Raw genomic sequence first — 15,437 nt, 5'->3', positions numbered from 1 at the left:
ATTTCCACAGAGTAACGCCCGATTTCATAGATTATCTTATCATTATTGTTGCAGCGAGCATCCACTCCGCCGCGACACCGCTCGGCTCAATGGTCTCCGGTCCTATCATGGAGTTCATCGGCCGAAAGCGTACACTTCAGAGCTGCACGCTTCCCCTCATTATAGGGTGGATCATAATTGGCACGTCCGTACATAACGGGATGCTGCTGTTTGGCAGAGTACTCTGTGGCTTCGCTGTTGGAGTCATGGCAGCACCTTCACAGGTAAGAGTTCATTTACACTTTATACGTTCTTGAGTTGAGAGTTCATTATAAGCTGGATCAGTATAGGCACGTTTATAACACCGGTATGCTGCTCGGCGCACACTGTAAAGTTGCACGCTGCCGCGCATCATAGGGTACATAACGGGATGCTGCTGTTTGGCAGAGTGCTGTGTGGCTTCGCTGTTGGAGTCATGACAGCACCTTCACAGGTAAGAGTTCCTTTACACTTTTTAGGTTCTTCAGCTGAGCGTTCATTATTAGCTAAATCATCAAAGGCAAGCTGCTCGACGCACATTGCAGAGCTGAACGCTATCCCTCATTATAGTGGATCATAAATGCATAATAGGCACGTTCGTTCTTAACAAGCGGCACACTGCAGAGCTGCATGCTGCCGCTCATCATAGGGTGGATCATAATAGGCACGTCCGTACATAACGGGATGCTGTTGTTTGGCAGAGTACTCTGTGGCTTCGCTGTTGGAGTCATGGCAGCACCTTCACAGGTAAAAGAGTTCCTTTAAACCTTCTAGATCCTTGAGCTGGGCGTTCATTATAAGCTAGATCGTCATAGGTACGTTTATAACAACAGCATGCTGCTCGGCGTACACTGCAGAGCTGCACACCACCCCTCATCGGCCTCATCATAGGGTGGATCATAATTGGCACGTCCGTACATAACGGCATGCTGCTGTTTGGCAGAGCCCATTGTAAAAACAATAGCGCAAAAGACACTTACACTCGCTTTTTTCCCAGGTTTACTTGGGCGAAATAGCCGAACCGCGGCTACGAGGTCTTCTCATTGGCGCTCCATTCGTCGCGTACTCCCTTGGCGTGCTCTACGTATACGCACTGGGCGGGGTGCTATCATGGCGGTCCGTCGCTCTGCTGTCGATAGTGCTGCCGAGTTTAGCTGTGGTGGCGCTCTGCTTTTCACCCGAGAGTCCGACGTGGCTGGCCAGGCGGGGCCGGTTCCACGATGCGATGGCTGCGATGTCTCGACTGCGCGGCGATCCTGATATTGTAAGTCCTTTTTGGAAATATTTTGTTCTAATTATTATTGTTTAGTACGTGTCAAGTATCAACTAAGCTTACTTAACAAACTAAACATTTTAGCGTTCATAGAAATTTGACAGAACAAAAGAATTAGGTGCTGAATATCTAATAATGTAAATTGGCGCTGTTTTGCTTTATGTACGCTCATTTGAAATCCATTTGCTGCTATAACCTGTTATGGTATTGCGGTTTCACATATAGTGACCACTAGGTACTTTATGGCTTCTTTAGCCTTTAAGAAAGGTCTCAAAGAATGGTTGAACTGCCATGCTATTTCTACCTATCTGAAAGAATGATCTAACATTAATCTAACTGCGATGTTAGGTATTTATTTACCAACATCGCATACTGTTGTGTAGGTAAATAGGATTGAGTATGTGTTAGTCAATATCCTTCCTTTCAACCACAGTTTATAGCTTTGACATTGTATGTACCTATTCATCCAACTTCCTCACATTCTATGTACTTCCATAAAAGGTAGGTACATAAAAGGTAGACAGCCCATTAAGGAAAAGTTATTGAAGTCATTTAGAAATTAATAGCACCTATAAATAAAATTATGCATTTCAATTTTCTTTATTGCACCACAAAGAAAACATGGCTAAGAACACTTCCCGACTAACTCAGCTTTCAAACAAAAAAAAAACTAAATCGGAATCGGTTCATCCGTTCGGGAGCTACGATACCATAGACAGACACACACACAGACAGACAGACAGACAGACAGACAGACACGTCAAACTTATAACACCCCGTCGTTTTTGCGTCGGGGGTTAAAAACGATTCTGAAATCAATTCTTCAAATTAAGTATATCTAGGTCCTTAAAACTTTTTTATCTATTTCTATAAAAAAACCTATTATAGTTCAAGAGTTCAACGTCAAACACTCGTTAAGTGCTAACATATTCATGTGTCCATATTTCTACGCGACAACGTAGTTTAGAATGACCTTTAACTTCAAACTAGCTATATGTTCCTATTGGCTTCGTGCGAAGTGCATGGAGGGGGTAAGCAAAGCGATCGCAGTGCTTGCGGTGGTCAAAATCGACACTGATTGTGGTTGTCATCTATCAAAACTCATAAAATATAATACAATGTGTAATGTTTGATATGGGGCATCAATGATGTTTCGTTGTTAATTGTAAAAATAATGGCATAAATAGTCGTTGCACGTTCTATGTGTTTCTTAGAGCACACTGGAAATTGGATCAAAGAACTAAATGGATAGCTACGGTCTACGGTGAAAAGAAAACGTAAGTGACATGTCAAAACAAAACATTATAATAAATTATATTTAAGCTTTGTTTACCTAATATTGTTCAATACGCTGTTAGTATTTTTCCTACCGTAAAAGATTATGCTTAAAGATTCAGGCCTAGCCTGGGAATAGGCCCGTGTCGGATATTTCTGCGGCCGCGGACATGACTAGGTACTTACGTTTAGATTTGTTTTATATGGCATTAACGGGACGGAGGTTTAGCGAATACCATAGCTCGAAGAACTTGTACCATTACTCCTATGTTCTTCAAGATTCCTTATATGCCCTGCCAGCACCAATTTATTGACTCTTTCTGTAGTCTGGGGTTGGAAGTTTATACCGTGAGTAATGCTTTGGAAACTGATTTTTGGTATTATATCCATGTCTTTATAATCTATCTACCTAAATTACACTTGAAATAGTAGCTCTTGTTATTCAATTTATTTAAAATTAACGAAAAATCGTTAAAATATAATGTTTGGTTACATGTCATTTTTTGACATTTTCTACTTCAAGTTCACATGGTAGTGGGCGTAATTGTCGTGCCAATATATCCATTAGTAGAAGTAACGGCCAAGCCAAAGACAATGGTTTTACAGTTAACAGATGTTATGTCATTTGCATTTACCGTTTATATTAACAGTTATCCTTATTCGCGATAGATAAACATCATAAATTTAATTATTTACCTTGCAGTTAAGGTAAAATTTGTATTGATATAAACTTTACGGAATATCATTTAATATTTTGGTATGACATAATACCAACTAGCTTTTCCATGAAGGAAAAGATATTCGTAGAGGTCCTAGGCGCCAAGCCCTATTGCGAATGAGAGACCTAAGCCTATAGTAGTGGGAAGTGCAAATGCAAAACAAGAAACTTGGTTTCAATTAGGTTTTCCTCAGAGGTCAGATTTAAACTTTGGGTCCCTACGTCTTTAGCTACTTACCTACGTATATTTACATAATACCGGCAACCTTCAAATCAAGAGTAAACAGGCATCTTCTGGTCGAGCTTACTCCATCGTAGGCCACATCTTTGCCTTTGGCTAGTCTGTGGCCAAGAGTAAGCCCATTTATACCTAATAATAAAAAAAAACTTTCCATAATTAACTCAATGCTTGCATGGTGGCGCGATACTAAATGTAGGTATCCAGTTGTTTTGAACAGAAAAATTATGCTATCGAATTAATCACCGATCACGATATTGGCTAACGACCCCAGACGTTCAAGAACTTTACGGCCTAGCCACGACATTGGTCTAAGCGCGGCAGCGGCGAGCGGCAGCCATACGTGCGAATGAAAAGTCCCATCGCTGTGTCTCGCTTCAATGTATGGCCGCCGCTCGCCGCTGTCGCGCTTAGACCAATGTCGTGGCTGAGCCGTTAGTGTCGAAAAGCGAGACGGACTCGAGTCCGTTCAACTTCAACCTGATAGCTTCCGAATAGCGCAGATAAGACTGATCGATGGCGCCGGTAGCCGAACAAGGATCGTGTTTCCAGAATCCATAAGGCTGGCAAAAAATATCTGGGGCGTAGAAGAGAGTAGTAGGCGCTTCATATGAGTAGGTATTAAAACATTCCCCCAAGCATTGCGGTGGTGGCTAACGACCCCAAAGACATTGACCATGACGCCCAAGAATTTTAGTGGCGAAACGCGAGACGAGTAACGGCGCTTTCAACCCGATACTTCCCGAACAGCGTAGATTGAATTGACTTCTGAAGAGTCTGAAGACCTACCGCGAACCGCAGCGTAACACGCGCTGGTGGCCTAGCGGTAGGAGCCTGCGACTTTCGACAGTTTCGACCCGGAGGTCGCGGGTTCGAACCCCGGCTCGTACCAATGAGTTTTTCGGAACTTATGTGCGAAATGTAATTTGATATTTTCCATTGCAGTCGCTTTTCGGTGAAGGAAAACATCGTGAGGAAACCGGACTAATTCCAGTAAGGTCTAGTTACCCTTCGGGTTGGAAGGTCAGATGGCGGTCGATAACTAGTGCCTACGCCAAATCTTGGGATTAGTGATCAAAGCGGACCCCAGGCTGCCATGAGCCGTGGCAAATGCCGGGATAACGCAAGGAGGATGATGATGACCTACCGCGAACCGCGTTTGACATGTTGCCACCCTGTCACTCTTATTGTAGGTACCTTGGAATGAATTTAGGTACTAAGAGAGGCAACACATCGAACGTTGTTTGCGATAGACCCTCTGGTAGCAGTGGTAGCTGAACGGCGGTTGTAGATTTTAAAGAACCGCGGATTTTTTTATCGCTATTACCTAACGCTATTATGCGTGTTAAATATGTATATGTTAGCTTCATTAATTTCTTTCTACCGCGCAAAAAATAACCGATCTTATTTTCTCCACAAACTAATATGAAATATCGCATAAGGTCAGTGTGGGGAAAACCGTCTACCCGGAAAGACCGTCTATTGACTATAACTTTTTTGTTTATATATCTACGCTTCTCACACCTCAGGAGGTATAGCAGTTTTTTATCCTTAATCCATTGGTCTTCAATACATATCCCTAGGACGAACACTAGTTAACAATAAACTTGTTTCTCGTTTCGAACTCGAACATCGAGTTCAACATGGTTCCGCAAAAAAATAAAATAAAATAGAAGCAGTCAGAATATTTGTATATCATGTATGTAACGCAGTCATTTAATAACCGTTATTTCTGACTAGTACTATTATTCTACTCAAAACGCGCTCAATTTTTAGTTTTATGTTCTGAAATATGTAACTTACAAATTGTGCCTAGTCAGAAAGTCCGGCATAAAAGAGCAAGGCAAGACCGGCATATGATAAACAAGGAGTTGCCAACCTTTTTTAGGCTTTATTGGAAATAAGTCGAGTGTAAACAATATCAATATATAGGTACGTTTTTGGCTTATGATAGTTGTACCGTTTTTGATTTTAACTTCGAAATACAGTTTTGATAATGATTCGTATGGTGTTACTAAAATCATTCGAAAGTATTAAGTAAAAATAAAATATATGTGACATGGTTGTGAAGAATGATAAGAGGTGAACAGAAGTAAGCCTACACTGCATTATTCATCATCATATTTAAGAACCTTATTGCTATCATGATAGTTGCTTTTTAACTACACTGAGACTTTGGCACGTGCTGTGGAAACGGGAGCTAACCGCGGCGAATAATAGAAACAAAGGCCTTTGTTTAACAGATTAGGGCAAAAGCGAAAAGTGCTTCTCAAAATTCATACTATACCCAACGGGGACCGTATGGGTACCCTTTAAAACGGTTTTGACACTTTTGACCGACTATTTTACGGCTAATTGACATTGCTGGCTGTCACTTTGACAAAAAGTCGTCATGGGTGTCGTCAATAGGTTATCGGGGGTGATAGCTCAGGTAGGTGGTAACTCTGGTAGTAACTATAGAAAAACCAAGCATTGCTAAGAAATGTTACCAAACCAATTCACGTATCTTAATATCCTATTACCTTTTCTTAATAAAAAAGTTTCAAAAACAGATAAGTAGTTGGATTTATATGAGCCTGTAATATCGTGACTAAATTATATCGCAGATGTTCGTTGGAAAAACAGTATTATGCAATATCTGGACCTGAAAAGAAAAGGTTATGAACCCCATCTACGGGACTTATGCCGGTCTTGCCTTATAAATAGAAAAATGCCTATATGTTCAATATTTTAACATTATTTTATTAATTATCTAGCTCATTCTGCCCTGTTATTACGTAAAATAACAATGATCATGATTTTGGAACCTATAGTCTCATATGAAATTACGCGACAACAAGCACTAGACGGTCTTTCTGTACTCATCGCGGGAGGACGGTCAACCCGCCGAGCCTTATAAAATGTGATTTTTATGACTTAAAAGTACCTTATTTCACCAAAATATTATAAAAGATTTGTAAAATATAATATTTGCTATCTCATAGGACCATGCGCATTAAGCCAGACTACATTAATTATAAAGTTTTATCCCCTCAAACTTTATTTTAAATAAACTATGCCGGTCTTGCCCGCACTGACCTTACAGTATAAACAGGCGGGCATTCCACGCGTAAAAATCCTTGCATAATTCAGCGGGCACGTCCACAATATTCCATTGTTTGTCATGTGATTCCATCAACCAGTACAAATGGTTGTAATGAGCTCAACAACGCGACAATCACAATTGATGTTTCGCTTCTCGAACGTACGTTGATGCAACCTTACTGACACAAACGCACTTGTATTTTAATCACTGGTGCTTATGATTCAGACAGATCTCTGTTGTTCATTATCTTTGTGAACTGCATAAATGTGCCTATTAACTTGTATTTAAATTATAAAATCAAAGTCTGAAGCTCATATGATCAGTTTCAAAACATACAGTCAACCTATTGTTTACATAGTATGCCTACTATGTTTTGACCCGTTTACTTCACCTGCCTACTCTAGTTTTTCAGGGACGATTGTCATGACAACCTATACAAAACAACAACCCACGTATTAGCCTAATCTAATAGGCTTAAATAGCCTGTATACTTACCCCCAGTACCTACTACTGATAACATATATTAGGCAATTGAATGTATAGGCAAAATTGAAATGAACTAGCAACTTGCTGAAAAACAATACAATAATTAGAAACATCTCAGTATTAGCGTAACGTATAGTTAGCATTTGAATTCTAGATCTAGATCGAAGTCCATAGCGTCAGGAACTGAATCTATCGTCCACTGAAACGAATCCGTTCGTCACATTGTATCATCCTCGAAGACAGCATAGCCAATTAGTCACTCATATTAACGTGTCGTATTGCATGAAAAGTACTAAGACTATACGTACGATACCTACATACCTATCCTAACTCGTGAGTTTACTAGCTTGGATTGAAAAAAAAAGCATTTAGATGTATGTACAGATTTTTGAGCCTTCAATTCAAACTAAAACCTAGCTAGGTCTTAAGCTAGGAAAGTTTTCCGAGAAGAGCTTGGTCTTCGAAATATCATTAATTTAAACAAGGATCCTATAATCTGAACCATATCTAATTACCACCACTTTTCTTACCACATGTTACCGACGTTGCGTGACTGAGTATGACTATGACGCAATAAGGAGTCAGCAATAATTAATACATTCATTGAGTAGGTAAAACAGCCTTCAACTTGACATGAACAAGTGTACGAATTATGCAATACTGTCTGCCTGCTTCAAACTAGAACTATTGTTTAATGTCTAGCGGTCTACCATATAAAAAATGATTAATAAAAACCGGCCAAGAGCGTGTCGGGCCACGCTCAGTGTAGGGTTCCGTAGTTTTCCGTATTTTTCTCAAAAACTACTTAACCTATCACGTTCAAAACAATTTTCCTAGAAAGTCCTTATAAAGTTCTACTTTTGTGATTTTTTTTCATATTTTTTAAACATATGGTTCAAAAGTTAGAGGGGGGGGACGCACTTTTTTTTCCTTTAGGAGCGATTATTTTCGAAAATATTAATATTATCAAAAAACGATCTTAGTAAACCCTTATTCATTTTTAAATACCTAGGTATCCAACAATATATCACACGTTGGGGTTGGAATGAAAAAAAAAAATCAGCCTCCACTTTACATATAGGGGGGGTACCCTAATAAAACATTTTTTTCCATTTTTTATTTTTGCACTTTGTTGGCGTGATTGATATACATATTGGTACCAAATTTCAGCCTTCTAGTGCAAACGTTTACTGAGATTATCCGCGGACGGACGGACGGACGGACGGACGGACGGACGGACAGACAGACATGGCGAAACTATAAGGGTTCCTAGTTGACTACGGAACCCTAAAAACCTGCTAAGTGCGTTTCTTCAAGTGCGCATGCTAACGTTTATAAAATAGCACTTCCTGGTTGTGTGCTAAAATCAGACCAAGCCAAGTTGATGACAGCGATTTTGATAAGGCAGACTTTGCACGTGTTCAATAAAATTTAAACAGAAATTTGACGTATAAAATAACCAAGGTCAGATAGTTTTCAGGTATCTGTAAAATTCAAGTTAGATTAGTTCGATTCTAATAACAAAATGTAAATATAAATTTAATCACGTTTTTTTAGGCGCAGCGCGAACTCCACGAGCTGATATCAGCCCGGGAGAAAGAAAAAGCGAGAGGAGAGCACAGCATACGATTCTTCGCGACGGTGACTCGCGCGCCGGTTCTGAAGCCCCTCCTGCTGATCAACCTGTTCAACATGCTGCAGATCCTGTCCGGCAGCTATGTGGTCATATTCTACGCTGTGGATATGGTCAGAGATTCACGTGGGGCGATGGATCCTCAAGTAAGTAAGGCTAGACTGTAAGAGCATAGCTTACACAGCTAAGAGTCTGTGATTGTGACCCCAGCACAGGTGTTGAAGCCCCTCTTGCTGATCAACCTGTTCAACATGCTGCAAATCCTGTCCGGCAGCTATGTGGTCATATTCTACGCTGTGGACATGGTCAGGGATTCACGTGGGGCGATGGATCCTCAAGTAAGTAAGGCTAGACTGTAAGAGCACAGCTTACACAGCTAAGAGTCTGTGATTGTGACCCCAGCACAGGTGTTGAAGCCCCTCTTGCTGATCAACCTGTTCAACATACTGCAAATCCTGTCCGGCAGCTATGTGGTCATATTCTACGCTGTGGATATGGTCAAGGACTCACGCGGGGCGATGGATCCTCAAGTAAGTAACACTTGCAACTAGGAGCACAGCTAAGAGTATTCACAACAGTGACCCGAGCACAGGTGTTGGAGCTCCTCCTGCTGATCCACCTGTTTAACATGCTACAGGTCCCGTCTGGCAGCTATGTGGATATATTCTACGCTGTGGATATGGTTAGAGATACACGCGGCGCGATGGATCCTCAAGTAAACTTGCAACTAGGAGCACAGCTAAGAGTATTCACGACGGTGACTCGAGCACAGGTGTTGAAGCCCCTTCTGTTGATCAACCTGTTCAACATGCTGCAGATTCTGTCAGGCAGCTATGTGGTATTCTACGCTGTGGACATGGTCAGGGATTACAGGGCACTAGACACTATAGGGGCACAGCACAGCTAAGAGTTACTGAGACTGAGTGAGCTAGGAGTGAGTGATGTGACTGTGACCTGCACACCGGTGCTAAAGCCCTTGCTGCCGATCAACCTGTTCAACATACTAATCATGTCATATATGTAGGTATATATGATCAGAGACCCACGATGGTCTATAAATCTCGACTGGAAAAAACACATTTCAAAAATAAAATCTAAGCTGTCAACCCTTTTATACGCTTTGAGCATTCTAAAGTCAAACACACATACAGAGTGCGCTCTGTCCGCATACCATTCTTACGCACAAGCCTGGTTACGTTATGGTATCATTCTATGGGGCCATGGCAGTGATGCCCACGATCTCCTTGTAGCCCAAAAAAAATGTGTCCGCATCCTAACCAATAAAAACAAACTGACAGCTGCAAAAAAAACTTTTCACTAACCTTCAAATTTTAACTCTCCCATCTCTCTATGTACATCTTCGAAATTTCAAACTTTGTCAGAAAGAACATACATTTATTTGAATTTTGTAAAAGTGCACGTCGTAATGATAAGCTCTCTCCCCCGGAACCAATTTTAGATATCTATAAAAATGGCCCATATGTCAGAGCGATACAGATTTATAATAAACTGCCAAACAATATTAGAAATATAAAAAACCTTAACTCATTCTCATCAAAATTAAAAACACTTTTAATATCAAAGGCATATTATTCCGTCCAAGAGTATATGGAGGACAAATATTTATAACTAGGTATACTTAAGATACTACTAATAACTATTATTTTCCTAACCTATGTGCTCTCTTGAGTATACCTAAATATTAGTAAGTATTCCTACTTACTGAATACAAAAATAGGCTAGGACAAAATAATTCGCTAATATGTAAACACTATTTTTAAGTATTTGTTTTGTTTTACGATAACTAGATATAAGACTGCTTTGCAATGCCCTCTCAGGGCGCCATGTCGCTCTATTTTAATGAAATGTAACAACTCTACGTGTACCATGGTTCGCAATAAAGATATTCTATTTTATTCTAAATCCTCAAGAGAGCAGAGCACATCCTGCACATCAGTATCTTAGGCAGCTACGTCAGTAAAAAGGGTGGATTTTTTAAAAATGCATAAAATTTCCTATACAAATTTTGAATGTTGCTTTTTCTACTGAAACACTTGTCCGGGAGCAAAAGTGAGTAAGGGTCATTCCGCGGCAAGAGTAACATGAGTCACGATTTTATGGCATGTTCCATTTAATCACGACGCAAGTACAAGTGATAATCTATCTTTAAATAAGTGTTATTTTCCCGATATATGCATAGATCCTTTCATTTGCAGCTGTAGTTCAAATGAGGAGTGTCTTTTCAAAAGGGCTTATTTCCATTTTTTCTTTTTTTTTAACTATGAATGCAGTTTTTCTTAGTACCTATAGAAAATTACTCGTTGTTTTGAGATAAAAGTTCAAAAAGTCTCGCCTTGATCTTTAAAAAAAAGATTAACATCAATGTTTAGAACACATTTTGAAAAATGTGTAATGATTATTTATCTGGATAAACCAATGTATGTATTACAACAACATTCATATCAACTAACGTTAATACAAAATCCAAAAATAAAATAAAACTATTTTAAAATAATAACATTTACGCTACAAGGCCACAACAAAAGGGCTTAATTCCCAAAAGTTCGCATCAAAAGTGCTTAATTCTCAAAAACATATGGTAATTAAAATATTTATTTAGGTACACATGTTACGTTTGAAGTAATCAAAGCATTAACGTCAACTTACAATATTACAATTTTGCAAATTAAATATTAATTTCAAAATCATTACCGTGGAATTATGTTTTTCTCGATTTCCCAAAAAAAGTTCAAAGTGGAAATAAGCCCTTTTGAAAAGACACTCCTCAAATGAACACTCAATGAAGTCGTGACTCACGTTACTTTTACGTGGATTCACCCGTGAGCGATATTTTCGTTCGTTTCTATAACCATCATCATCATCATCATCATCTCATCATCAGCTCATCGCTTATTCGCTTTTGGTGGGACTAGTGCCTTAGAGTAGGTACATGAATGGTACTGAACACGTGCCTCAAATCAAAACTAATAAACTAATAATGCATATCGGAAAATGCCAAAGCGAGCGGAGAGCGCAATAGGTAGGGTATATGTACTCGTTCCGTACTTAGGTATAAGTACATCGTTGATTCGTCGCTTTCCAATAAGTCTTACGTGTGATAGGAACGAATGCCTTGTCTAGGACATATTCAATTGCTCACCTACTGCATGTGTCAATGTCAATGGCGTTCAGCATGTTTCTATTAGTCACCGTCATTTATCAATTTTATCATACCTTATTGCGTTCTTCACACAAGGCTTATCGCTATCGCGACCTTTAAAAATTATCAACTCACTCTCACGTTTCGCGGCAGCAGACATCATGCGACATTATCGATGTTGCAAGCTAGCATAAACAAACGTGTCTAGCACATGTTTTTATTACTTAATCAAAAGCCAATCACGATGACTGACGCATTACGATACATGTGCGACGTCAAAATAATATCAAATAGGAAATTGATCCAGTTGCCTTCCTCATATTGGAAAAATACTCAAAACAAAGTTTTGAAATATCCGTGACATAATGGCATGTAACGAAAGACGATATTATGGCAGGTGTCTAAAGCCGTAAACACTTGTTACAACATCCAATCAAGACTCGATATGTCCAATATTTAAACCAATTCTGTTCAACAGGTGGTCGCTAACTCAAGCGCCCTGGTCCGCCTCTGCGTCACCGTGGTCGCGTGCGTGCTACTCATGCACATCACCCGCCGAGGGCTCGTCATGATCTCAGGAGTCGGCACCGCCGCCTGCACTCTCTCCCTCGCGTACATCCTGTCCCAGGGAGACGGCGGCTACGCAGCACCCATCCTCATGCTAGCCTACGTAGGCTTCAATACCTTAGGCTTCTTCCTCCTCCCTGGCCTAATGATAGGCGAACTCCTCCCTACCAAAGTACGCGGCCTCTGCGGCGGCTACATTTTCTGTCTCTTCAACGCGGTCCTATTCGGTTTCACCAAACTTTACCCCGTCATGAAAGACAAAATAGGCATGACGGGTGTCTTCGGACTGTTCGGCGCGTCATCGTCCCTCGCTACTGTTGCACTATTCCTTTTACTACCAGAGACGAAGGGCAAGTCTCTGCTGCAAATCGAACAGTATTATCAGAAGCCTAACTTATTGTGGGTCACAAGGAAAAAAGCCACGAATAACCAAGAGGTCTGAATCGCAATAGAATAATTGTAGTGTGAAATGTACTTAAGTGAAACGTTGGACCACTGAAAATGAAAATATGTATAACTTATTTATACAAGCATTTTAACTAGGTAGATACTGGAAGCACGATTTTTGACACACATATGTTTTATGTAATCATATGTATCGAAGGCACTTGATATTTATTTTGATTCATATCAATTGAACGTACGAGTGTATTCAAAGAAATCCTCAACATCACTAAAACCTGATCTCTGAAGTTGGTTTTAAAATATCACCACAAAATATGTGTAGTACATACAATAGTAGATAGGCAGGTACTTAACTACTTCCTAATAATATATAATCGTGCATTTTAACGTGTGTATTTTATGAAACTGAAATATTTTGATAACCATATTGTCAAACACTTGTTAGTTTTATATACAAAGTAAGGCAGCCAGTTGGTATCATAAATAATATGACTCGCAAGAGAGATACATTGCCTTTTATATGTGTACATAAATAAAACGAATAATAAACTATGCGCTGCTTTGTGATATAATGTAGTTAATTTTATAGTAAGTCTCAAATTTATTTCAAACTAGTTAATATTTGGGTACGTAGATACAACGGCAAAAAAAATAGAAATCAAAAAGTGGCAACATCGTAGTGTCGTCCCGTTTTCTCAGGCTCCGCGCACACGGGCGTCAAAACTGTTTTGTCTCTGTCGCTCGGTCTATGGGCTAGTATGAAGGTGCGCACACGAGGCGACGCAACTTTTCATACAAATACGACGGAGACAAAACAGTTTTGTCTCCCGTCTGTGGGGGGCCTTACAGATATTGATTTGAAAAGGACGACACTACAATGTTGCCACTTTTCAATTTCTACTCTTTTTTGCCAGACTGTATTTGACTATTTTGGCTTTTGTTCCATTTTAAATAATGTTAATATTTTAAGTGGAACTTAGCAAACTCATTTGCACAGGTACTTTTAAATAATTCATACCATTTAAAGGAAGGTTACCGCAACAAAAATAACTGAATAATGTTAATAACTATTAATTCATTAAGGAAGTACAGTTTGTAATCGTACAACCATGCTTCAAGTTTGCAATGTATAATGACACATATTGTGCAGTCAGCAGCACTGATTTCTGACACTACATCATTACACCTGCATACAATTTTCTATAAGGGAACAGGAAATCTGTGCGGTTGATTGTACCTACGACGGTGGACCTTTGACGTTAGTTTTTTTTTTTCTAATTTATAGCGAGGCGAAGGCCGTGTGCAATGCTGCACTACGTTTCCGTATTGCGAGATTTTTTATCTGTGATTTTAACTGAATTGTTGTTTGTTACACAATTTAATAATGTATGCTCTATTGTCGCTTAACTGTTCAATGTTGTATCTATTTTTATATATTCTATACTTGTTGATTGTGAATGCATTTAATCTTTTATACTCCACGTCAAACGTCATTACGATACTAGTGCGAAAAAAGGAAGTTCGAAACGAGTGGCGATAAATTAAAACACGACCGCAGAGTGTTTTAAATCGACACGAGTTACGAATTTCCTTTACGCACGTGTATCGTACGACGTTTTTCAGTACAGATGAGCCTCCGAAGTTTCGACCTGGCATATAATGAACCACTTCTCGCACAAGTGCGTAAAAAAACACCATCTGTACTGAAAAATACTTAACATGCAAGGAATACCTACACGTTATATTTTCAATGCCGAGGCCACAGAATTACAGTTAAACCAGAATGAGTAGTTAGGTCAAAAAGTGTGTCCACATGAGAGGGCATTGTTTGGGCTGGTGTCCCTCTCGCACTTACTGACAATGTCAACATTATTCAGTGACGTCATCACTGTCATAAATTGGGGATACCAGTCAATTTTCAAAGTTACTACCAAATCTAATAATACTCAATTGAAGGTATTTTTTCATTATACAAATCTTTGATTTATTGGCATCAAAATAATTACATTATAATTCTTTGCCAATTCTTTAAAATATATCGAAACCCTAGTTTGAATATAACACTAAAATAATATAATTGACGACCGGTCTGGCTCAGTCGGTGGTGACCCTGCCTGCTAAGCCGCGGTCCTGGGTTCGAATCCCGGTAAGGGCATTTATTTGTGTGATGAGCACAGATTTTGTTCCTGAGTCATGGATGTTTTCTATATATATAAGTATGTATTTATCTATTTAAGTATGTATATCGTCGCTTAGCACACATAGTACAAGCTTTGCTTAGTTTGGGCATAAATTAAATATAACAAGATCATACCATCCCATACATTAAAATGCGACCGCCTAAGACCGCGCTTACACTCCACCACACATAGATGGCGCCACAAAAAAAAATGTCTTGTAGCTTTCGATTATACTTGTAGATGGCGTTAAGTGTCACTTTTGACATAGATTTACGGCTCGGAATTGACACTTAATGTCAATCTACAAATAATCGGTGGCAACAAGGCATTTTTCTGTGGCGCCATCTATGTGTGGTGGAGTGTAAGCGCGTTCGTAGGCGGTCGCATTTTAATGTATGG

The 15,437-nt window shown here is 39.5% G+C and overlaps 1 protein-coding gene across 1 annotated transcript in view; it reads left to right on the top strand.

The window, feature by feature from the left end:
- LOC125230488 (facilitated trehalose transporter Tret1-like) overlaps positions 1–13,625 on the top strand; it is a 39,811-nt gene extending 26,186 nt beyond the window's left edge. Inside the window, 4 exon segments of the mRNA XM_048135649.1 lie at positions 55–263; positions 1,016–1,282; positions 8,651–8,872; positions 12,365–13,625. Of these exon segments, the coding sequence (XP_047991606.1) occupies positions 55–263; positions 1,016–1,282; positions 8,651–8,872; positions 12,365–12,895 (1,229 nt within the window). The 3' untranslated portion in view covers positions 12,896–13,625.
- Positions 13,626–15,437: the final 1,812 nt, after the last annotated feature.

The sequence above is a fragment of the Leguminivora glycinivorella genome, chromosome 10 (genome assembly GCF_023078275.1).
Source record: "Leguminivora glycinivorella isolate SPB_JAAS2020 chromosome 10, LegGlyc_1.1, whole genome shotgun sequence".
NCBI lineage: Eukaryota > Metazoa > Arthropoda > Insecta > Lepidoptera > Tortricidae > Leguminivora > Leguminivora glycinivorella.
This window is presented reverse-complemented; position numbering and strand designations above follow the sequence as displayed.